At 43.3% G+C, this 26,162-nt stretch overlaps 1 protein-coding gene across 4 annotated transcripts; it reads right to left on the bottom strand.

The window, feature by feature from the left end:
• Positions 1–4,654: 4,654 nt before the first annotated feature.
• On the bottom strand, positions 4,655–15,541 carry CCNG2 (cyclin G2). Of its 4 annotated transcripts, none has more exons than XM_084855420.1 (9): positions 15,443–15,541; positions 15,212–15,289; positions 11,942–12,070; positions 10,326–10,463; positions 9,355–9,605; positions 8,907–8,985; positions 8,720–8,818; positions 7,534–7,739; positions 4,655–6,158 (listed from the first exon to the last, which is right to left on the bottom strand). In XM_084855420.1, the coding sequence occupies exons 3-9, from the start codon at positions 12,068–12,070 to the stop codon at positions 6,020–6,022; spliced, it is 1,041 nt and encodes a 346-aa protein (XP_084711546.1). In that variant the 5' UTR covers positions 15,212–15,289; positions 15,443–15,541; the 3' UTR covers positions 4,655–6,019. The 4 variants fall into 4 exon arrangements, with proteins under 4 accessions (XP_084711546.1, XP_084711549.1, XP_084711547.1 ...); XM_084855423.1 differs by having other exon boundaries at positions 15,476–15,541; XM_084855421.1 differs by having other exon boundaries at positions 15,500–15,541.
• Between the last annotated feature and the right edge of the window lie 10,621 nt (positions 15,542–26,162).

Here is a 26,162-nt window from a genome sequence, read left to right as displayed (position 1 = left end):
GGGCTAAGTGGCATTAACTGCCCTGAGGGAAAGAAGGAGTGAGGGCATCAAGAGCAGGCAAAGGGAATATCAAAGCCTGCTCCAGTTGGACTCTTCTCCCTCCCTCCCCCACCGAAGATGAAAGGGAAAACAGGTCCATTCCACCAGCCCTCCTGACAGTCTACGTAATTTTTTCCTCTTCCCTCTCCATCCCTTTTTCCTTATGTAGCGTGGCTTTTTAGATTGTAAGTTTGCAAGCAAGGGCTATCTTTTTTGCTGACGTTCCAGGAGCCTTTTTTGGCTTAGGAGCAGGGTAAACATACTTTACAGGCACAATCCTATCCATGTTGAGACAGAAAAAAGTCCTACAACTCCCAGCATGCCCCAGCCAACATGGGGAATGCTGGGAGTTGTAGGACTCTTTTCTGTCTAAACATGCATAGGATTGCACCCTAAATAAATAACATATCGGTTGGATGTCTCCCAACAGCATGCAATCCTGTGGGCCTTACTGGCAACCAAACACTTTGTCACCAAGAGAAAAAAAAAATATGGTAGCAGAAAATAAATTTCACTGATCCAAGACATTTCACACCATTACATAAAGACCTTCATCAGGGAAAGTTTTCCAGTTAAATAGTGCTCACTCTTCCATCTCCTGTGCTACAGCTCTGAAGAGCGAGCACAATTAATCAATCAACGGATCAATAAATGTTTCTGCAACCCCACTGTTTTTTTCTCTTGGTGACTTATTTTGGGGGTCCCATTTTGTTGGATTTTGCCCAACACTTGGGCCTGCCACACTTGAAGGACACACATATGCATTCCCTACACCAGCAGAAGGCAATCTGATATCACTTTCTGTCCATGAACATAAACGATAGTGCAGAGACCATTAAATGGCTATCAGAACAGCTGGATTTCCTATAACAGCCTTCTCCAACCTGGTGCCCTCCAGATGTGTTTGACTTCAACCCATGAGCCCCAGCCCACATGGCCAATGCCAATGGTAAAGTTTTCTGAGTATTGTAGTCCAAACCATCTGGAGGGCACCAGGTTGAAGAAGGCTGCTGATGTATAGCTTTAAAATACCTATGTCAACCTTAAACCCATATGAACATAGAAAGATACACACTGGTTCCCAGCTAGGGTAATTGACCTTGATGGTACCCTCCAAAATAAAGCCAGAGTGTATCAAGATCCCAGATTGTCCTGGGGGTTGATAGGCACAGACCTGCAGTCGGCCACACAGCCTGCAAGACCAGCAGCCCCCTGAAGCTAGCAAGACTACCTGTTGATCCAAAAGAACCAGGCACAGGGATTATGGAATGTGCTAGCAAGCGCTCTCTGCAATGTCTGCATAGTCCCCATATAGCAAAGAGGTGGCACCATCTAGAGGGCAAAAACATAACTGGTTTTCTACTAAGCAGAAGGCCTAGACGGAGCAGGGGTGCACAATCTTTTTGGCCACAGGGCCACATGTGATGTCAGTTGGGGTGAGCAGGGACCACACATGCCAGCAGCAGCTTCAAGTCTTCGAGGGCCCTCGGGCAAGACACCCTCCATGGGCCCCCTGCCTCAGTGAGTCTCCCTTCTCACTGCCATTGTCACCAGCTCCTGTTGCACGTCTTCCTTATTGCTACCATATGCAGAGAGCCAGCAAGCAAGAAGGCAGCGGCATCTACTGCTTCTCACGTCTCACTTGTCTGGGCCACAGTGAGGGGCAGATGAACAAGCAGGTTGCAACGGTGAAGTGAAGTCCAGGGAGCTTTTGTCATTGGGTCCCTGCGGGGCAGTGGGCAGTGGGCCCTGGGCAGGAGCCCAATCATGTCGACCCTTGGCACAGGCCCTGCACACAATTGTGTACTTGTGAGCACACACACAACTAAAATGGTCAAGGGGTTGGAGCATCTCCCCTGTGAGAGAAGGTTACAACAATTGGGATTGGGGAGACGTGAGGGGGGTCTACAAAATTATGCATGGTGTGGAGAATGTGGATAGGGAGACATTTTTTCCCCTCTCTCATAATCCTAGAACCCAGTGGGGTCATCCCATGAAGCTGATGGGTGGGAGATTCAGGACAGATAAAGGGAAGCCCTTCTTCACACCACGCAGAGTTAAACTATGGAATTCACTACCACGAGATGTAGTGATGGCCACCAGTTTGGATGGCTTTAGAAGGGGGTTGGACAAATTCCTGGAGGAAAAGCCTATCAATGGCTACTAGTCCTGATGGCTATGTGCTACCTCCAGTACCAGAGGCAGTATGCCTATGTACACCAGTTGCTGGGGAACAGAATGCTGGACTAGATGGACCCTTGGTCTGATCCAGCAGGACTATTCTTATGTTCCCTTGAAACCCGGTAGCAGGCCCTCTGAGTGTGTTTTCTTAGAGTGTCTTCTGGGAAGCTGGCCCAGTGATTGCAAATACTTAGAGCAGAGATGGGGAATGTGTGGCCCTCCAGATGTTGTGGGACTGCAACTCCCATGTCCCTCATTGTTGGCTATGCTGACAAGGGCTGATGGAAGTTACAGTCCCACAAAATCTGGAGGGCCACATGTTCCCCACATGTCTTAGAGTTCTCAGCAGCAAATTAGGTGGTAATTTCTGTGGTGGGGCTCATGGGGGGCTGGAGAGAACACCTTAGGGGAACACATGCAGTCCTCAGCTTTCGCTACCATCATCTATGAGCCAAAGTTGATGCTCACACAATTAGCAATGAGACTTAAGACATGACATTAGTTTTCACATTTATTTCAACAGGACCCAAGCACAACTAACTCATGTCTGGATTGAACCCAATGCCATTGTGTGTGTCACTTTAGACCAGCCTCCTGGTGTCCTCTGGATGTGTTGGATTACAACTCCTATGATCCCCAGCCTGCACTGCCATTGGGGGCACAAGGTGGGGAAAGGCTGCTGAAGACAATCTAACTATAACAGAGGGGGTTCTTGATCAGAGCCCCTTATCACCATGCTACTCTTGATCCTCAGGAGGCCAGGCACACTAGGCCTTTGGGGAAAGGGGTGCCCTCTTGATTGTTCTTGATGGTATGGTGTCTTGTGCAAAAACAGGGTTGGCCAGACATGCCAGGGCACCTCATAGAGGACAAGCATCTGGTGGTGTGAATGCGTAATTTCAGGGGGTCTAAAGCTTAGTTTGGGGTATGCACCCCCAGTTCCTTGTGTACCAGAAATCATTGGCAGTGGGGCAGCATGATCAAGAATGACTTTTGCCAAAACAAAGCAATGGACCACACAATGCTAGAGGATCTTTTTGAAGGGATAGTCCCCCATGGTGTGAATGTGTCACTTGGAAAGGTCTAAAGCTTATCTGGGGGGGGGGGGTAGGAATAACCAGTTCCTTATTCATAATTGCAGCCTAGGGTGATAAGCACATTGCACAAATATCTGTCATGGTGATGTAAGATAGGGTAGACCAAAGCTTCTCTTCGGGTGCACAGGCATATACATTTCAGCTCATTTATACTGCTCATGCAACCATATCAAATTAGGAATTAGTAACAACCTTCTATTTCATCAGCATTGATGTTACAGAATCATAGAATAGTAGGGTTGAAAGGGGCCTACAAGACCATCCAGTCCAACCCCCTGCTCAATGCAGGAATCCAAGTCAGAGCATCCCCGACAGATGGCTGTCCTGCTTCATCTTGAATGCCTCCAGTGTGGGACAGCCCACTACCTCCCTAGGTAATTGGTTCCACTGTTAAATGTTCAGCCAGAATCTGGTTTCCTGTCACTTGAGCCCATTATACTGTCTCCTGCATTCTGGGATGATTGAGAAGAGATCCTGGCCTTCCTCTCTTTGACAATCTTTCAAGTACTTGAAGAGCGCTAACATATCTCCCCTCAGTCTTCTCAAGGCTAAACATGCCCAGTTCTTTCAGTCTCTCTTCATAGGGCTTTGTTTCCAGTCCCGATTATCTTTGTTGCCCTCCTCTGAACCCTCTCCAGCTTGTCTGCATCCTTGTTAAAGTGCAGTGCCCAGAGCTGGACATAGTACTCCAGATGTGGCCTAACCAGTGCCGAGTAGAGGGGAACTAGTACTTCCCGGGATTTGGAAGCTATGCTTCTATGAATGCAGGCCCAAATAGCATTTGCCTTTTTTGCAGCCACATCATATTGATGCCTCATATTCAGCTTCTGATCTACAATTCCAAGATACTTACAAGTCTGAAGGCTCCATTACCAAACAGAAAGCAGTATATCCCCCACCGCATAGAGGCGGCAGCTTAGGTAAGGACCTGGATACCTCTGCCTCTGAGGGTTTTTTGTTCCAGTTTGAAACCCCAACCAAGGAGTCAGTCAAGTATGGAAAGTTCCTGCTTGTTTTCCAATTCTCCATCAAAGGTTCTGGTTCTAAGTACACACTTAAGATCAAGCTAGATCCGACAGGAAGATGGCCAGGGAATTATGCAGAATGGACAAATCTTTCTAGCCCTGGAATTCTAGTAGGGTACAGGCCCATTTTGCCTGTAACAGAGGCCACTTCTCCAGGAGGCTGCCTCTTAATTCTGGGGAAGGGAATCTCCCCATTCAGGAAGTTTAAGTTGTGGTAGAATTTCCACATTAACATTCTAGGAAGAGCTTTCTACTATTTCTAACTTTATGCCAGCCATACTTCCTCCCATTGTCAAAATTAGAGCAGACACAGATAGGAAAAGCATTTGGTTTTATTGAACTGAAGCAAAGAGATTGTCCGAGTTATCTTTGAGAGAAAATAGCTTTCAGAAAACATCTTTTGACACTTAGGCTTGTAGTACCAAAAAAGCAAGCCTTCAATATACAGTATTTATATCATATACAGGATACAATAAATTAATATCTACATGCAACATAGAGAAAGTTACATACACACTGTAAAAATACAATAATTTTCAGCTTATCTTGTTGAAGTTTTTATACAGGTTTTAATTTACATTTTTTACACATTTTTGTAAACCTTTTTTTCTTTATAAAAATCATAGCACACCACACATCACCACCATTCACATAGGCACTTCAGCCTAGACAAGATGGCCACACAATCCCAACTTTTGCTGCCCCTTCATTTCTACCATGGCATCGCTTTCACATCATTAGACTACAAAGTACGTTTCTTCTTTTGCTCACTTTGCATATATTTTAAGATACTAAGTAATGTAACCATAAAGTCTGTGCTTTAAGAAAAAAATGGCAAGCAATCAATTGCCATTACAACCGTTGTATCAACTTCACATTTACCAACACTTCTGCATATAATCATTTGCCTTTCTGCTAAGAACTTTCACTTAAGCATGCAAACATGTTATGATTATGGATTTACTTATGACAATTTTAAAAATACTGAAATAAGCTACAGGAGTTAGTAGTTAACGGGAATGTGGACTTTACACTGAATATCAAATATTTCTAATTTAAGTACTATGCTTTTTTACATTAACACAAAGGTCTTCTGAACCCGTTTCATTCCTCATATGAGGATCTGAAAGATGGCCCTCAGAAGTTTTAACACTAAAATATGCCTGGAACATGTAACCAGGTTGGTTTGCAATTAAAAGGTCATCTTATTCCTCCCTTTAAAAAATCTAAGCATATGCTTGATTAAAGAAGCTTCCTGAAATTGAACAATGCTTTTAAAAAATGAGACTCCTTATTTTAAAAAGAATGCAAAATGAATGTTTTGGTTAAAGTACTTCAGTCCGAAAAGAAATAAGCATATACTGTTTTTTGCAATTGAACCTATCCCAAAAATATTTCACCATTAATATTCAACCTCTAATTTCAGCAGGGCATTCAAGCATATATCAAGGTTTACAGCTATCTTGTAGCCTGCTAGCAGACAGAGTGCACTTGTTAATGCCTCTCACTGAACAAGGGCCTAAATGCTTGATTGGATTCACCTTGCTACATATGACTTATCACCACCAAGGAGAAAACCACAGTACATCTTGGGTGCTCCATGAGACCATGTACCAAGGTACAGAGAGTGCTTAGATACTTATTGCCTAAAGTACTATAACGTATTAAGAGCTGGATCTAGCACACTGAGTCGAAGGAGAGAGCCTGCCACTCTGATTTTGGTTTGAGGTCAAAGAAGAAAGTGCTTTCCAGATCACTTGGTGGAGAACTGCTAAGGCTTTCTTCTCCACAGCTCATATCTTCACAAGAATCCTCACTAGAAAAGACGAAGTGATATAAAACTATCAGTCATCGCAACAACTGTGAAAAAGCAGATACAAAGAAACACTTTAAAATCAGTCACACGTAGCACCAGCTAGCTGGGAGGATTCTTGAGAAGAGCATTAGGAATACAAGAAGCTGCCTCATGCCAAGTCAGAGGACTGGTCCATCTAGCTCATTATTGTTGACACTGATTGGCAACAGTGCTTTTCCGGGGTGTCAGAGATACTGTAAGTTCTTCCTGACTTACCTGGAGATGCCAGGGATTGAACCTGGGACCTTCTGCATTCAAAACATCTGCTCTACCACTGAGCTACAGCCTCTCCCTATTAGACTAGGTGAACCGTAATCTGATCCTGCAAGAGCTTAAATAGTAGTCAAGGAGGCACACTCAGGACCACTTAAGACAGGTTAGCAAGGTTCTCTAGGGAGTTAGACATGACTGTATGTTCTTATTTTACAAATTTAGCAAACACTGGTGGATCAGAGGGACATCTAATAAAATAGAAGTGAACATACAAGGCACTCCTGTTTTAAAGGCACCAGTTTCGGAAGGTGAATTATACAAGGTCTCAGGGCAGACTATTTGTCCATCTCGAACAATGCCGTCTTGTTCTTACTAGTAGTGGCTCTCCAGGGTGTCATGCGGAGATCTTTCACATAACCCTGCTATCTGATTTAAAACAACAAAACCTGGAAATGCCAGGGATTGATCTTGGGGAAATGGAAAATGCACATGCTCTACCGCTTAGCTATTATCCTTTCGCACAGATACATGTACACACCTTTCATAACTGATGTGGAACGAGCATATTTTGTGCTCTGGCCCTGCCACCCTCAAAATGAAATGTAATTTTATCTTTCTAAGTCAGGGGTGTCAAACTAGTTTGGATAAGAGGGCCAGATTGGTCCCCATGGGCAGGATGACATTAGGGGGTGGGGCTCCGTTCTTGACATCAGAGGCAGATCCCGGCCCTGACATCATCAGGTCCCCAGCCAAAGCACTGGCTACAGGTTCTTCAGCAGGCGGTTCAATCAGGGAGCCTGCTGTGCTCCAATCTGAGCTTCCCCTAGGCTGACTCTGCTGGCTTCACTGCTCCATTTGCCTTCTCCATATGGGAAAGGCAACAGGAGGAGTGAATGTTCTCCCACTCCCTCCCCTCTGAGGGGGTGGGGCTTCAAGGAAGGGGCCTCCCCCAAGGCCCTTTGGACCGGCCTGAGGTTTCCAATCCCTGTTCTAAGTGCTAACAAAAGCAATACTACGTGATGGTTATCCATCATCAGTCCTTAAAATTACACTCCCAAAAGAAGGAAGTTAAGTCCATGATTTGAATTGCTATTACTTAAAGATGGCCATGTGGTTTACTTACCTCTCACTTTCATCAAAGCAGCCAGCCTCTGGGATTGTGGGCAACTCAGGAACACTGTAGTAGCTGTTTTGAAGATTTTGGGCAGTGCGTCTTGAAACAATCCAAACTAGCTTTTTATGGTCTGGCTTGCAGCAGGCTGGAGAAGAGTAATCTGCTAAGCATTTTGAGACCAGGTCCCTCCAGTAGAGTAAGTCACTGTCACTTATCTAAAAAACATTCCACATTTATATTAGTCTTTCTAGAAATAAAACTGCTACAAATCCACAATGGCTACAATCTTAGCCGCACCAATTTGAGTGTAAGCCCCACTGCACACATGGGACTTATTTCCAAGTAAACATGCACACAGATCAGACTGCAGGCCAATGAACTGGCATGCACATCTCAATCGCATCTGCTTGAAGCAAGCATACTGATTTCAATGAAACTTGTGTTCAAGTAAGACTGATTGGAACTGCAGTCTGAATTATGTGCTGAGGAGCTCATCAGCATAGTAGGATGCAGCTTTTAACACACTGGAATGTTTGCATTCTGAAACCGAGTGACAACATGTAGTCTCTACTCAATTATTTGCCTGCTGCTTGTCATTTACAAGTGTCACATTTTATGCAGGGGCTGCCAGCATCCCATCCATACTACTTCTGTTATGCTAGCAAAGGCGTAACAAAATGAGCTCAGCTGAGGAGGGCTTAACTTAAATTCACTAAATTAAATTAATGTAATTTAAATTAAGTTAAATTAAGTTAAATTAACTTAACTTAAATTCACCAACTTAAATGATTTCTTAATTACTTCATACCTGATCTACAGAGGACACTAACGACAGAAGTGTCACTGTAGCCACTGTAAGCTGGTGAGGTACTGCAATTAGTTTACTAGCTGGTTGTGGACAGAGTCTGCAACGTCACACTCAAGCTTATATCTCCTACTCATAGTCACCACATGAAGCAAGATAGGTAAAAATTGAAATGTCTTTCATTTTGCAACAAGTCCTTATTGCCATTTTTTTACTTCTGAAACTTGCCTGTACAACGCTAATCTAAAACTTTTCAACAATCTGGCCCTCCCAATCATGCTTGGGGAAGACTGCCTTGAAAAAAAAAATTACAGTTTCCAGATGAGCATTCATTACATTGTGTTAGGATTGCTGGGTCCAAGAGAAATAAAGTGTACTTGAATCTCTCACCTTTGCATGCTTCTGAATACACAGGACGATCTCAAACAATTCAATGGACTTCAGAGTCTGCACTTCTAGAGAAAGAAGGCACAGGGCCAAGATGGATGGCTGAAAATACAAATATACACATCCAGCTCAGTAATGCATTACTGGATTCCAAAATTCACCTGCTGAGCAGCCCATCACACAGACTTACTTTTGCTTTTGAAAAGACTAGTCGGCAGTTACAAGCTTTAAGTTGTGCTTCCAGTTTGTCAAGATTTAACAATTCTTTCCTATAAAGGGACAAGAGGAAAAACACATAAAAATTGGCTTAAGAAGTAGCAGATTTAAACAAAATTAAGATGACAGTATGTCAGCATTACTCAGACTGTAGGGTGGATCAATCCATCTCCTGTAAGCATCTCACTTGTCCTATTCATACTGCCCCTGCCACTCTCCAATTTCAGCCATTTTTCCTGATCCCATTTAGTATGAGCACCTATCATACAGACACATGTCAACTGAGATGGGAGTACTTGCAGCCACTGCAAGTAGTAAGAAGGTGTAGGCAAGAAAGGGAGAGTCAAAAAGCTAACTTTGGATGGATGTAGACATGAGGCTACTAACTAAAAAACAGGAAATTAGACTGATCCAACACTTACCTTTCTGAGGTATGACAGAGTACAATAGTATGGTACAAGTGCAAAAAGGTTAAGGCAGTAGTAGCTTTGAAGTCAAAGTGCAGTTTGTCTGAGATTATTTTTTCCATCCGCTTCAGGTCGGACACAGTGCATTTGCATTGGCTAATCCGGATGACATCATGGAGGGATGGAATGTTGCATTCCTCTTCAACTACTTGAGCAGCCAGCTGAAAACAACAGACTCCAATGCAGGACAAATGCTTAGGTTTCACCTAAGGATAAGGAGAACAACATTATGAACTGGTGCAGTGGATGGCAAGCTTCCTAGCAACAAGTAACAGATAATAAGTGAAACACTTTAAAAGGTACTGCAAATCCATTCAGCATTCTCCATGTTGTGTTGTAAATTCAGTTCTTTACAGTGAGTCGAACAATAAGACCCTTATGTTAGAAAGCTAGGATCAACTGCAATATTAGAACAAGCTGTAGCAAGTCTAAGCTATAATCCTAAAGCCCTCTCTATTGCCATTTGAAATAGGCATTTTCTAGATTTAGGACAGGAAGGCCTGGCATGCTATGGTCCATGGGGTCACGAAGAGTCGGACACGACTGAATGACTGAACAACAACAACAAGATTTCAGCAACAGATTGTTTACAAGGCATCATATGGAATCAGGCCATAAAGATTCAGTTGATGCTAAAGAAGTGCAACATGGCTGTGATCCAGTTTGAGAACAAAGGCAACAAAAGACAAAGACAGGGGACTAGAGAGGACAAAGGAAACATGGGAATACTACTAAATATTACACACTTATTTAATAAACAGTATGTCCTGAATTTAACTCCCTAATTCTTAATAGCTTATCATGGAATCATTCTAGATGCCAAGAAATGAATGATTATATTGCCTTAAAGTCCAAAGGAAGTGTCAACCACTTTAAGAACACATATTCAATACAGTATGTTCAAAATCTGATACACTTCTAGATACCTTCATAAGTGCCAAAAATCTGTCTAGAATGTTGACAGCTAGGACAAATGTTTCTGTGGCAAACCCAAAGAAGCTGGTCAGACTCCAGAGATCTTCTGCTTTTGCATTCCTCAGTCTTGGACATAAGGTATTTTCATTCTGTAATAAGACAAATATCTTAATGCTAATTGTAGAAACTCCGCACTGTAAAATCTTAGAAGATGATCTACACATTCTTCTATAGCAGTAGTGGCCAACCTCTTTGGGAGACGGGGCAAAAAAAGAATGGCAGGCAAACCCTCCTTAGTTAAGCTACCCAGGAGCCAGAAACCCTTCCACCTTAACATGAGGTCACCTACTCCCCCACAAAGCAGCTTTTTCAGGGAAGAGAAGAAGCTGCTCCATCCACAGTAAAGTCACTCAGTGATTGGCCCTAGCTTTGCTAAAAGCAACATGCTGCTTTCAGTATAGCAGGCATCTTCCTACAGGGAAATGGGAGGTTGCCCCTCACCTGACCACCTCTGGGGCAACTGTTCATTTCCAATCAAAGTGGAACCTGCCAGTTAAGAAACATGTGACTCATGCTACATACAGCCTAGCCAGCGCCTTAGTAAAGTCATTTGGAAGCAGTGCTGTCCAGTCCACAAGCTAAGTGTAAGAAGAGGTACAATGAAATTGAAGTTAAACGTTTTTATGTTTTGTTGATTTGAACGGGAGAATTAAACACATGCTTAAATCTTTGTTATTGAGATCAACAGGATCTCATGCTGCTTAATTTTGGCGGGACCAGGCCCAGTGTTGAAAGAGCTGCTATTTGCTGCAAATAAAAATTCTTTACAAACAAGAGCTTTGGGCAGAATTAGTTGGCACAGAGGAATATACTGCTTCTTATATTCCTAACCTAAATTTGAACAGAGAACCTGTCTTTGAAAACATTTTACTGAGATAGTTGACCAGTTCAGAAGCAATCCTGTTTCATAGTGCAGATTGTAGTCCAAGTTTAACCTACAGTTTCCCAGTTTGAATATAACAGGGAACTGTGCTTTGAACACACCATTACAGATAGAAGCATTAAAGCCACTGCGACTGGGGTGGGGTGCGCTCACTCTAGACCAAGGGTGCAGAACCTCTTTCAGCCTGAGGGTTAAACTCCATTTCAGAGCAGCTTTTGGAGACAACATTCCAGTGGTGGGCGAGACCAAAGGCAAAAGGGGTAGGGCCAAAACCCCAGCACATTTTAGCTTAAAACTCTTAATGACAGTAATAAAGACTTAGGAAAGGCATTCCACTCTTTTAGAATGGGGAAAAAACTGCCCCAAAGCCAGGAAATCACCAAAGATTTGGTGGTTAGAGGAAAAGGGCATGGCCAACTTGGGAGCCCTGGAGGTTCTTCACTTCTGCGCTAGGCCTAATACACTACGATTTATTAGGCTGAAACTGTTACATCTGAATGGACCAACTGTATATGAAATGGCTTGAATGCTCAAAGCAATTAGCTAGTAATACTACTAGCTACCTGCTCTAAATACATGAAGAAAAATCTATGCTTTTGGCCATTTCCTCAACAAAGTCACCACAACTGAGGCTCAATCATATGAAAAGTTAATTACCACCCCAAGCGACAAGCATCTCCTCACCTCAGCAGTGCACTCAATCAGGCTCAGCCCCTTTTCCTGAGGTTGGTATTTCCATTCCTGCTCCAAATGGAGTTTCAGCTGCTTGAAGAGCCAACTGCTCATCTGTTCTTCAACTCCCGTGTCCTTCATCTTAGGGGGCAGGATGAGGAGAGAGAGAAAAAACTTTATAGCCTTTTTAAAGGTTGATATAATATCTACTTCAACATTAATCATAAATGTTAGAATTCAAGCCCACCGAATTTATTCCTAGCCTGTAGTGATAAGAACTTTACAATTAAAGATCTGGGTATTCCTTGGAATCTCAACACTACACATTTTTCTGAACTGCCCACCCATCCAACTACATAAACTTTTTACGAGGGTAGTCAAGCCACCCAATGAGAGAGAAAGCAAGGGCTATAACATTGACTTGAATTTTATCCCCTGTTGAAAGGACTGGGAAAGACTTGTCCCTCTGCCCTTTCAGCGACTGGCTGAAAGAGAGGTTGTTCAGCAGGAGGGAGAAGTGAGGCGTAGAAGAGGGTTGTCACGTACACAAAGCAACAGCAACTTCTGAATGACTGAAGGGGGCGGCAGAAGAACGCGCATACACAGACTCACCACCAGCAATAACCACCATCAGGCTACCACTCTATACACACGTACTTGGGAGGAAGATTCATCAAAACAAAGAGGACTTGCTTTTGAGTAAACATGCATAGCACTAGGCTGCCCAAGTGATAAAGCATTTTGATAGCCTCTCCCAACCATTTAAAGGCAGGTCAGCATATAACCCTGCAGTCCAATCTGCCAGATTTCAGAGTCCACTGTGATCTCAGTATGATTTGGACCATCCCAATAACGATCCCTTGCAATAACAATCTCCCTTGCGTGCGCGCTTTCTCTCTCTCACACATGCACACAAGGTCTGGGCCTGAGTCATAAATGTGACCTGGTTTCAATTCCACCTTCTATTATTCAAATGAAGTGAAGGGCTGTCTTTTGTTCAACCCTGGAGAAAAATTACTACCAAGACTTTGTTCTGAGGCCCATGTCACCTCTGTTTCAGTCCTCAGTCAAACCCCCATGAACAGAACTTGTCATGTATACAAAAGATCTCTACTCCAAACCAGAGTGTGAGCAAGGTATGTGCCATTTATACACAAGCACAACACAATTACTATATGTAAACCTGATCTAACAATGGCAGCCCAATACACAAGGATTCCTTATAACTTCTAATAATACCCTGTGCTGGGTGAGAAGAAAGTCCCAGTCTCCTCTTTCCCTCTTCTACCCGGTCTCTGAACCCACTGTGGAAATTTCATCCTCACTCTTAAATTCCACATTTTCTTTACAGCCCCCCTAATCAACACTGCCACAAAGTAAACACAGTTATTCCTGCTCAATAAGCAACCTAACCTAATTCTGTGTCCAATCACAGCCCCAGTTCTCATTTCCTTCTCTCTCTTTGCATGGTATCTTCCCTCTAATTCCAAACCCATGAAACCCTCTTGAGAGAACTTCAGTCCAACATACCACTTGCTTAAAGGTAAAGGTGTCCCCAACCAGTCGTGTCCGACTCTAGGGTGCGGTGCTCATCCCCGTTTCTAAGCCGAAGAGCCAGCGCTGTCCGAAGACCCTTCCGTGGCCATCAGCATGACTGAACACCGAGGTGCACGGAACGCTGTTACCTTCCCCGCCGAGGCGGTACCTATTTATCTACTTGCAATTTCTTGCTTTCAAACTGCTAGGTTGGCAGAAGCTGGGACTGAAGACAGGAGCTCACTCCGTCACGCAGCACTCGGGACTCGAACTGCTGTCCTGCTGACCTTCCAGTCTGCAGTTCAGCATCTTAACCACTAAGCCACCGCGGCCCTACCACTTGCTTACTCCCCTCTTAATATAATAAACACCCTGCCAATTCTAAAAACCACGCTGTCACTGTTAGATACCTTCTACTGTCCTCTGTTCATTCTAGTAAACTCTTCCTGATCACCGCTACATACCCCCCCCCCCGGCGCGTGCACACACCCACACCCTGCTACCGGATTTTGCTCACACCCCCCCCACTGAGAGAACCATATTCTCTCCAGCCCCACAGCCCTCCCTAGTACCCAAGAGCTTTGTGCCACCACTCTTAACGCCTTCCAATCAGAAAAGACATCTCACCCACAGGAGATCTCTCCCACTTAAGCCAAAACTATACCCCCAAGAGCCATCTGTCAGTTTCCCTGACTCTATCTAAATCTTCCCCTCTAAATAAAGCTTTCCCCATCTTGGTCAGCACAAAACCACACCAGGCCTTCCAAAGGGGCTCACTCCTGCTGAGCGCTGGGTTTCTCTCACACACACAAGCCCATACAGTGGCAAGTTAAGCGCACTGAGCAGTGAGCCAGGAACACTCCCTCCAAATCTCAGCCCTTGCCATAACAACAAAGAATCCGGGGCCACCTTAAAGACTAACGCATTTATTATCGCATGAACTTTTGTAGACTATAGTCCCACTTCATCGGATGCATGGAGTGTTACCGAGAGTTTCAGGTATAAACTCATTACCTACCCGCCCCTCTCCTTCATCTATAATAAGGGGATAGATAATAAGGGGATAATAAGTGGAGTGGCCTTTAAAAATATCAAAGAATAAGCATTGTTAGGCTTATTGTAAGGATTGAGATACACTTGGGGGGGTCAATATTATTCTTGCAGCAATCGTTATAACCTCTTAAAAGGAAATGCCTATCATTTCTTCCCAAGACACTCCCACACCCCCTTCCATAGGGACTTGCTCTGGGCTAGCACCATCCCTTCCCCTATGTATTTACTGTTTCAGTTTATATGTCGCCTTTCTGCATACAGCACCAAAGCAGCTAACAATAACAAAAACACAAGACGCCCCCCCCCAAAGCCCAACAATAAAAAGGTAAGAAAGCACCGCACAAAACCGAATTTAAAAAGGCCACCCTTGCGTTATTTCAGGATGTTTTCGGCAAGGCGACAACACTGACTGATCTCTCTATAATCGATCACTAATAAATGGTATTGCTAATGCTATCAATGATCTGCGTACCGCCCTCTTCGGCTGCTTGTTGTTCGCGTTATGTTTACGGAAAAAATAATCCAAAATATGTTCAAAAATCAGCGCGGAAACCACTCATCCCCGCTAAAAGACGCACCTGCAGCCCCCGCCCGGTCTCAGTTCGGGACCCCGCCGCTCCTTCCCCGGCCCGCCCCCGCACGACCCCCCTCCTCCCCGGCTGCTGCTGCTGCTTCCCTCCGACCGGGGCTCACCTCTCCTCAGGAGCGGGGGCGCCTTCTTGCCTTTCCCGGCTTACGGAAGGGACGGAGGAGGAGGGGGAAGGTCGGGGGCTGGAGCGACGGGAGGCGGCCGATCCCAACAACAACAACAGCGGCGGCGACAGCTGCGGCAGCGCCTCGTCCTTCCCGACCCAGCGGCCCCGCATTCAGCCACCACCCGCTCGTCCTCCAAACCCCGACCTTCCCCCGTCCGGGAGTCAGCGCAGAAGCAGCACCATCGCCTTCTCCCCCGGCCGCCAGCCCCGGACACCTCGGCGGGGCACCCGAGCCAGAGACGCCTCAGAGCGACATCAAAATGGAGTCGGCGGGCCGAGAGCGGCAGAGCCCCTCCCTCAGCCCCGCCCCCTGTGCGTCACCTGACCCGTCGCTTTTGTTGTCCCCCCCCCTCCTCCTCCTCCTCCTCCTCCTCCTCCTCCTCCTCCTCCTCCTCCTCCCGCCTCCGGCTCAAGTTTTTGAGCGGAAGGGTTCCAAGCTGAGTGATACGACGCACCCGGAGGAGAGGGAATTGGGAGGTTAAAAAAAAATAACACCCCCTTTTCTCATTGGTTGCTGGGATGGAATCGTTAATGCCACTCGGCGGAGGTGTTTCTTCCAGAGGCAATACGGCCCCATTTTCGCTTTGGCATTCCCTGGCCTCTCGTAGGAAAAGAGAGGCGGAAGGATACCATGTTTTGACTCGTCACTCCTTTAAAGGGACAAGGACGAAAAAAAAGATGTTTTTGAAAAGTCCGCCCAAATGTCTGTGTGCGGATTGGTCAGCGACGCGCGAGCGCTGATTGGACAGAGGCAGTCCTACCTCTCCAGGCCGTCCTAATCTCGGATGTTTTGCGGTTCGAAGGGGTTCGTGTTTGTTGGTCGAGGGTGACGGCGACGCTCTGCCGTTGGCCAATGAGAGGAGACCTTTGTCCTGCTCACCCACCCGGGCTGCTTTTTCCAGCTGCTTCTCTGGGGGGAGGGGCGGCTGCGCACAGCTGTCCCAACTGTCAGTTCCCAACTGTCACTTATCTGAGGGGAGAAGACAGTGGGGGGGGGGCGAAGGGTCCCCCTTGCTTCGCTGCAGGAAGTTAAGAGTCAAGGTCTCCTGGGGCGCCTCTGCTTTGCAGCTTTTGCTGAGGGAGCCCGAGAAGGAGTCCTTTAGGAGCTCTGCAGCCAATTCCCAGCCCCATCGATTCTACCTTTTAAAAGTCGTCATCATCATCATCTGCCCTAATAGTTGTGTAATAGGCAGTAATTCAGGAGGTACATCTCTTCTTGTGACTGCATCTCCATGTGTAAAAAAAAAAAAAAGCTGCCTCTGTTGAGTTTCTGCCTGTCACACAACTCCGGGGTTGTATACACGTATACACGTTTAGACAGAAGAAGAAAAGAGTCCTACAACTCCCAGCATTCCCCCCAATCAACCATGCTGGGAATTGTGGGCCTTTTTTCTGTCTAAATATGCATAGGATTGCTCCCGTAATGGCATGGGAATCTTGCTAGGGGGGGAAAAAAGGAAAGGTAGCTGTGCTAGTCTGTTAGAGCAAAAATATAAAAACCATGTTAAGGAGTAACATATTTATTGTAGCTTATGCTACAATAAACCTGTTTCACTTTTTAAGGTGCCACAATGCTGTTTTTTTTAATGTGTGTCTGCTAGAAAAAGGGCAGCAACTTGAGTGACTTCCTATTAAGCAAAGTTGACTTCCTGTAATAGGCCTCACATCCTGTTGATTCCAATTTCTGGTGTGGATGTATTCAGTGAAACTGTGGCTGTTAAGCTTGTAAAAAAAACCCAATCCTTTTTCACAGCTTCATCATTTTTCACAATGTATGTGTTGTTTTCAGTGAGGATTTTACCTTAGCAGAACGTGTTTCTACTAATGCAAGTCAGGGCATCCGATTTTCACCTATGCCCTGCCCCTGCTGCCCCAGATCTACTACAACCCTCTGTAGCCACACCACATTCTGTTCAGGGACCTCCAATCCACAGGAGCAGTTGGTTTACTGTCAAAAGCATTGAGTTTTAAAAAATATTGTTTGTGCAAAGGATGTGAGGTGGTGGGAATGAAATCTGTACAGTGGTAGTAGAATTGGATGACTTGATTTGCCTAAATATTGTTGACATTGAATTATTATTTATAATGCATTTTTTTACGTACAGAGTGCTAGGCAGGCCATATCTTGTTCATCCTCATGATGATCCGCTGAGGTGTTATTGTAATTATATTTCCATTTTAATATATGAGAAATTTTTCCTGCAAGACTGTGAGTTATCCAAGTATTCCCAAATAAATTCATGACCGAGCCTGGGGAAACTCAAATCCAACTTCAACCTTATATTCTCTGGGCCAGCCACATAAAAAGACTCAACAATGGAATTATAGAAACTATCCCAATTCCCAGGCCCATTATTACTATAAGTAAACTTGCCCAGACAAGTCAACTCAGATGTTGACTGAGAATCTTTGTAGCCGGCTAATAGCTACTTGTTGATTAGGGCACGATAGTACCCAGAATGCTAGTTGTAATATAGAGATCTTTACAGTTAAAAAAAGTGATTTATGAGTACACTTGTGCTCAAGATCCATCACACTGATTTCAGTGGAACTTATTTCTCACCAAGTGTGTTTCAGAGTGCATCCTTAAAGTTCGTAAAATCCTGTTTGAGCCTGGATTAAACAACACTGCTAAGAGAGCTAGACCTGGTTTGCAAGTTAACAGCAGCAGTTGATGGCAAATTGTGGGTTAATTAACCCACGATTTGCAGGGATGCATGCTACACATGAACCACTTCCAGTTTGCTGCAAAAACCTATGAACGCCCCATTTGTAGGTTGTTACTATGATATCTGAGCCTGGACACTTTGGGTTATTTGTGGGTTGAACAACCCGAAGTTAATCTATGGTTTGATCTTAAATGTATTTTACTTGCCTGACATAAATTTGTCAAGTAAATAGCAGCAGAGGCTGAAAAGCTGGTAGAGTCTGCCATGGCTTTGTCCCTGGCCCACTCTGGAGCCAGTATCTTATCTTTCTCATATATATATATATATATATATATATATATATATAAAAAAATAAATTCAAAGTCGGGAGTTAGTTGATTATCCCTTTTTGACTGCCTTCCTGTTGACTGATTATCATGAACCACAGTTCACTGGAAAGCTCTTGACACCCAGAAAGTCAGGAGTTTATTAATGTCCATAAAGCTTTTTTTTTTTTTAAGAATGAAACAAAAATCTTATCTTCTATAACAATGTACTATAAAGTTTTATTTTTAATATCAAAAACATGTCAAGTATAATTAAACAAACATAATTAATTGCAAAATGGAGCAAAATGAAATATGAACACAAAAAAGTCTCTGTATACCTTTATAAATAGAGGTGCAGGCCAAAGTACAATGATACACCACTAACATACGGCCTGTAAACAAATTATGAAGGGACTAAGAAACACCTACAGTTAAAAGGAACCCAGTCAAAATTTAGTTATTGCTCAGAAGTCTCTAGCTGTTAAATTTAACAAAATAATGTTTTAAAGTCTCTGTACACCGTTATGAACTGAGGTACGGGCCAAAGTACAATTATATGCCAGTAACATACGGCCTGTAAACAAATCATGAAGGGATCTACGTTGCCATGAGTCGTGTGCACCCACTGGCAAACTTGAAGATTCAAGTTGTCGATGGACCAGAACAAGGACGTTACAGTGGCCACCCTGGAGTTTACACCAAGAACATTGTATTTAAGGAGGTTTTGTAAAGATAAAAGATGTAACACTTTTAATGTTTCAACAGACACAGTTAAGTTAAACCTTTTGTTAGATTTTATTTTTCTCTGCAAACTGTGTTTGTGGGTAACCAACTGGTTTCTGAAATAATGATAGCCACTCTAGCTAACTATCCATTTTAATTAGGACAACGGGTAGGTTTTGGACAAGACAGTTGCTAGCAGGAGTGCAACTTAATGCTAACTTTTTGAGCAAAAGCCCTGCCTGGAAAATTTTAGTTCTAAAGGTAAAATGTTTTGGAAACTTATGATTCATGGAAACTGTTTAGCAGTACAAGCTTCTGCAGGTTTTTCTGGGCTATGACGTGTTTTAGGGATAAACAATGTTTGTTTTTACAAAGCTGCACAGTATTTATGTTGATATTGTGGTTATAGATAGTTCTGATTCCTGCCTTTGTTGCTTTTGTGGGGTGGGGTGGGGGGTTGAACTGCTAACGTGCACATGAGTTATTACATGGATTATTACAAATCCGCACACAGCAGTATCATCTTCTTGATGGTCACCAAGCAGGGTTTTTTTTTTTTAACATAATATCTAAAACCAGCAATAGTTGCAAGGCATGATTACTTTACACTGACGCAAGCCCTGTTCAGGGATTTCAGAGCCATCACAACATACCTGTGAGGTGATGAATTTTTTGCCAAGGGCATTTGCAAGGTGAAGCATCAAAGCAGTTCTTAACTCTGGAAATAATAGCTGTGGTGCATATAAACATAGTTTGCCCAAAGGCGCTGATGTACTAGCAATGGAAATGGAATAGAGGTGAGGCATATATGTATACCATGGATGGCCAACTGGCAGCCTACAAGCAAGCAACCTCTCATTTAGTTGTATAGATGCTACGTTGGCAGTGGAGCTTCATGTGCTACTTATGACCCGACCAGTGCTGAATCTAGATGAAAGGCACTACCCGATACAATGCAGCATGAGAGGTGCTGCTTCTCACTCAATGGCCCACTGGAGAATGAAAGATTACCCCAAAGAGCTTTGTGATGTCTCGTGCCTCTGGAGTGATCTCCCATCATCTGATGTCTACTAGTTTCAGCTATTGGGCGGTATAGAAATGAAATAAATAAATAATAAAATAAATAGTTGGGAGAGAAGTAGCCAACCAGGTCCTTCAGCAAAGTTACTGGAGCTGGATGATGATGTCATCACCACAGGCAGCTTGGCTGGGGAAAATCCAGCTGCTCAAACTAACAAAGTTGTCGATCACTGATATATTTACACAATCAAGTACCACCACCTATGGCAGAAACTTCCATAACTCCAAACTATTGTCACATTTAGAAGTCAAAAATACCTATTTCTGATTATCAACAAGGAAAATGAATGGTCAATTATCGTTACCATCACTGGGATCTGTGCTCATTCTCTTAGCCCTTAGTAATACAGTCCAGCACTGGACATGTCTATGCTTCAAAATGAACAACGTCACCACCTCACTAGGAAGATTATCACCATAGATATATCACCATATATCACCAATAATCATATCAGTTGAGGACACTCCTCAAGAGAGCAAAGTAAATGGTTTAATATTTAAAAATTCCCTCAAGTTATAAAGCCTGAATGAGCAATCTAAAGGTTTGCTGCAAGGAAAGACAGGTATGTTTAGGGAGGTGGCAGAAATAATGTTAGGTTCACCTGGAACAAGAACAGCTCTACACGTAATCTTTAATTGGATCAAGATTTAAGGTATGATAAGGCCTCTGTAGATTTATCCTCCCAGCATTAAAAAAAAGTGGGATGATTCAGAAAGTAACCACACCTATTTTCACAAGGAAAAGGGATATGGTGATGTTTTTGATTCAACACACAGTAAGAGAATTACAGCCACCAATATTGGCTGCACCAATACAGCCAATATTATTGGCTATCATAAAATATTTTATGATAGCATGACTAGTTTTTCAGTAGAAAATGCATGTCTGTAAATGTGTGACATTAAGTGCCTATTTTTCAATAAAAAGTAAACACACAATTATAATTCTCCATACAATATTCTTTCAAATGCTAAAATGGATTGCAATGGTTCCTAATGGAATTTCATATCCACTAGTATCTTTTGCAGTTATACTATTAATAATATATTTCTGAAAAATCTCAACTAAGTTTCTCTATGTATAGAAACAGCATTTATCTGATTACATCTCCAATATCTACTTGTACTGGTTCCTTAACATGGGTGTAATACCACTAAATTGTAGAAATAGCCCTTTGAGATTGTATCTAATGAGTATCTCATACCTGTTCCACATATATGAGCCCATTGTTCAGCCTCATCTGAAATATTAATGTGTAGCTCCCAGTGGCTTTAATTTACATATTATGATAAGTGTATGTTTAAACTGGCTGCTTTTCTTTTGAAGAAAAATAAGTTGCAGGGCCCCCATCTGATACATGCTCCATTTAAATCTGGCCCCATGCTGATTTTCCACTTTCTTGTTTTGTGAACCACTCAGAGAGTTTCAGCTATTGGGTGGATATACCACCACCACCACCACCACCACGCAGAGATTTGCCCCTGAGGGTGCTGTTTGCAGTAAACAATGGTGCCTATTGTTTTCAGTAAACCACATCATATGGTGTAAATAGCAGCCAGTTCAGTAATTTTGGGTAGGAAACCAGAACAGGCCCCATGCCAGATCAAGAACACATTCTAGATCAGGGCTCTCTGGTTGTTTTTTCTTCAAGAGAAAAGTGGCCAGTTTAGGCATACCTTTTGAAAAACATGTTTATCATAACGCGTACTTTGGTACTCAGATCTTTAGGCCGAAGTGACTCTTGGACCTACTGAGACAATTGTACTGGGCAAAGAATCCAAAATTGTTAAATAAGTTTTTATTGGGGGTAAACATAACTCTTCAACTGGTGGGTGCAAAATCAATTGGGGACCTTTAAACAGAACCTGTGGGTGGAGGAAGCTGCAAGAAACCTTATGAAACACTTTAATTCCAGGATTTGTAGGATTATTGGCTGCCTACTAAGGTGGTCTGGGTTCAAATCCTCATTCAGCAATGAAGCTCACTGGGTGGCGCTGAACAGGCCTGATCTTGGCATAAAACTTACAGGATTACAATGCTCTGAGCAACTTTGAGGTAGGGTAAGATACAAATCTTACCCCTTCATGGATCACTGCCTTGTTGTGGCGAAGGGGCTTGCGTAACTCAGTGAAGCCATAAGCTATGCTGTGCAGGGCCACCCAAGACGGACAGGTCATGGTGGAGAGTTCTGACAAAATGTGGTCCACTGGAGAAGGAAATGGCAACCCACTCCAGTATTCTTGCCAAGAAAACCCCATGGAATGTATCACAAGGTTAAAAGATATGACGCCGGAAGATGAGCCCCTCCGGTCAGAAGGTGTCCAATATACTACTGGGGAAGAGCAGAGGGTATGTCCAAGTAGCGCCAGAAAGAGTGAAGTGGCTGGGCCAAAGCCGAAAGGACACTCAGCTGTGGATGTGTCTGGTGGTGAAAAGAAAGTCCGATGCTGTAAAGAACAATATTGTTTAGGAACCTGGAATGTCAGATCAATGAATCAAGGTAAGCTGGAGGTGGTCAAACATGAGATGGCAAGATTGAACATCGACATCTTGGGAATCAGCGAACTAAAATGGACAGGCATGGGTGAATTTAATTCAGGTGACCATTATATCTACTACTGTGGGCAAGAATCCCTTAGAAGAAATGGAGTAGCGCTCATAGTCAACAAAAGGGTGGGAAAAGCAGTACTGGGGTACAATCTCAAAAATGATAGAATGATCTCAGTACAAATCCAAGGCAAACAATTCAACATCACAATAATTCAAGTCTATGCCCCAACCACTGAGGCAGAAGAAGCGGAGGTTGATCGGTTCTATGAAGACCTACAACACCTCCTAGAACTAACACCAAAAAAAGATGTCCTCTTCATCATAGGGGATTGGAATGCTAAAGTAGGAAGTCAAGACATAATTGGGATAACAGGCAAACATGGCCTTGGTGTACAAAATGAAGAAGGACAAAGGTTAATAAGAGTTTTGCCAAGAGAACACGCTGATCATAGCAAACACTCTTTTCCAACAGCACAAGAGGCGACTCTACACATGGACGTCACCAGATGGTCAATATCGAAATCAGATTGATTATGTACTTTGCAGCCAAAGATGGAGAAGCTCCATACAGTCAGTCAAAACAAGACCTGGAGCTGGCTGTGGCTCAGATCATGAGCTTCTTGTTGAAAAATTTTGGCTTAAATTGAAGAACGTAGGGAAAACCACTAAACCATTCAGGTATGACCTAAATCATATCCCTTATGAATATACAGTGGAGGTGACGAATAGATTTAAGGGATTAGACCTGATAGACAGAGTGCCTGAGGAACTATGGACAGAGGTCCGTAACACTGTTCAGGAGGCAGCAACTCAATCCATCCCAAAGAAAAAGAAATGCAAGAAAGCAAAGTGGCTGTCTGATGAAGCTTTCCAAGTAGCTGAGGAAAGAAGGGAAGCAAAAAGCAAGGGAGAAAGGGGAAGATATATCCAACTGAATGCAGAGTTCCAGAGAATAGAAAGGAGAGACAAGAAGGCCTTCTTAAAAGAACAATGCAAAGAAATTGAGGAAAACAACAGAATGGGAAAGACTAGAGATCTCTTCAAGAAAATCAAAGATATCAAGGGAACATTTTGTGCAAAGATGGGCATGATAAAGGACAAAGAAGGCAGGGACCTAACAGAAGCAGATGAGATTAAGAAGAGGTAGAAATAATACACAGAAGAACTATACAGGAAAGATGTGAATGTCCCTGATAGCCATGATAGTGCGGTTACTGAACTTGAGCCGGACATCCTAGAGAGTGAAGTCAAGTGGGCCTTAGGAAGCATCACTAACAACAAACCTAGTGGAGATGACAGTATTCCAGCTGAGATATTTAAAATCCTAAAAGATGATGCTGTTAAAGTGCTGCACTCAATATGCCAACAAATTTGGAACACTCAACAATGGCCGCAAGACTGGAAAAGGTCAGTTTACATTCCAATTCCAAAGAAGGGCAATGCCAAAGAGTGTTCAAACTACCTCACAATTGCGCTCATCTCACATGCCAGCAAGGTGATGCTCAAAATCCTACAAGCTAGGCTTCAGCAGTATGTGAACCGAGAACTACCGGAAGTACAAGCGGGGTTTCAAAGAGGCAGAGGAACTAGAGATCAAATCGCCAACATTCGCTGGATCATGGAGAAAGCAAGAGAATTCCAGAAAAACGTCTATTTCTGCTTCATTGACTACACTAAAGCCTTTGATTGTGTGGATCACAACAAACTGTGGCAAATTCTTAAAGAGATGGGAGTACCAGACCACCTTACCTGTCTCCCAAGAAACCTGTATGAGGGTCAAGAAGCAACAGTAAGAACCAGACATGGAACAACCGAATGGTTCAAAATTGGGAAAGGAATACGACAAGGCTGTATATTGTCACCCTGCTTATTTAATTTATATGCAGAGTACATCATGAGAAAAGCCGGGTTGGATGAATCACAGTTCGGAATTAAGATTGCCGGGAGAATTATCAACAACCTCAGATACGCAGACGATACCACCCTAATGGCAGAAAGCGAAGAGGATCTAAAGAGCCTCTTGTTGGGGGTGAAAGTGGAGAGTGCAAAAGCTGGTTTGAAACTCAACATTAAAAAAACTAAGATCGTGGCATCTGGCCCCATCACTTCCTGGCATATAGAAGGGGAAGAAAGGGAAGCAGTGACAGATTTTACTTTCTTGGGCTCCAAGATCACCGCAGACGGTGACGGTAGCCATGAAATTAAAAGACGCTTGCTCCTTGGGAGGAAAGCTATGGCACACCTAGACAGCGGAGTAAGAAGCAGAGACATCACCTTGCCGACCAAGGTCCGTCTAATCAAAGCTATGGTTTTCCCAGTAGTAATGTATGGCTGTGAGAGCTGGACTATAAGGAAGGCTGAGCACCGAAGAATCAATGCTTTCGAACTGTGGTGCTGGAGAAGACTCTTACGAGTCCCCTGGACTGCAAGGAGGTCAAATCAGTCAATCCTAAAGGAAATCAACCCTGAGTGCTCATTGGAAGGACAGATACTGAAGCTGAAGCTCAAATATTTTGGCCACCTAATGCGAAGAGAAAACTCCCTGATGCTGGGAAAGATTAAAGGCAAAAGGAGAAGGGGACGGCAGAGGATGAGATGGCTAGATAACATCACTGATGCAATGAATATGAACCTGAGCACACTCCAGGAGAGAGCGGAGGACAGGAAGGCCTGGCGTGCTATTGTCCATGGGGTCACGAAGAGTCGGACACGACTTAACGACTGAACAACAACAACAAAGATACAAATGTGATAAATTTCGTAAGTCCAGATTGAAGGAACTGCATAGACAGACTGAAGGAACAAAAATCACTTTCTAAGGACACAATCCCATGCATGTTTAGACAGGAAAAAAGCCCTACAACCCGCAGCATTCCCAAGCTAGCATTGTAGGACTTTTTCTGTCTAAACATGCATAGGATTGAGCCCTAAGAATATTTTCCCATCTCAGCTGTTGGCACACACAGAAATGTCTGCATTCATTTCCTTTGCCTGGAATTTTGCCCTATGCTTTCCTGGGCAGGCAAAGGAAGCAAGCAAACAAACAAAACACCCACAGTGTAAAGTACATGTGGGTGTACTTTACTGGGTATTTCCTGTTTTCTTTTTTTAATTGGAATGATGTGTACTACAGAAATCAGAGTGGCCAGAATCATAATTGTTCAGTTACTCTTCTAGACAACATGCTGATAAAAATGCTAGTGTCTTGTCTCACACACCCATCAGTGGAAAATTTCCCAATTTATTTATTTGTGTCAGACGCATCACAATTAAAAAACATACTATAACACATTTATTTATTTATTTTATTCATTTATATCCCGCCTTTTTCCCAATACTGGAACTCAAGGCGGTCTTACAACATTAAAACTTCTACAATTAAAGCCTATGAATAGAAATATAAATACAACTGTACAAAAGTTAAAAATGTAATTAAATCATCAATATTAAAATTTTAAAAATATTAAAACATTAAAAGACAACCACCACCACAAAAATAATATCCATACGTCACATTTTCACATGTCCAGATTAGTTATCCCCAAAGGTCTGCTGGAA

The sequence above is a fragment of the Heloderma suspectum genome, chromosome 5, assembly GCF_057233095.1.
Source record: "Heloderma suspectum isolate Gila_16-S chromosome 5, 16-S_ref, whole genome shotgun sequence".
Taxonomy (NCBI): Eukaryota; Metazoa; Chordata; class Lepidosauria; order Squamata; family Helodermatidae; genus Heloderma; species Heloderma suspectum.
Note: the sequence above shows the minus strand (reverse complement) of the source record. Positions and strands in the feature narration are given on the sequence as shown.

Excerpts from the sequence above, each read along its gene's own strand:
- CCNG2 (XM_084855419.1), bottom strand. The coding sequence starts at position 12,070 with ATGAAGGACACGGGAGTTGAAGAACAGATGAGCAGTTGGCTCTTCAAG. Across the intron at positions 8,986-9,354 it reads CTCTGTCATACCTCAGAAAG|GAAAGAATTGTTAAATCTTG; the intron begins GTAAGTGTTGGA and ends GTCCCTTTATAG. Across the intron at positions 7,740-8,719 it reads GTATTCAGAAGCATGCAAAG|ATAAGTGACAGTGACTTACT; the intron begins GTGAGAGATTCA and ends AATGTTTTTTAG.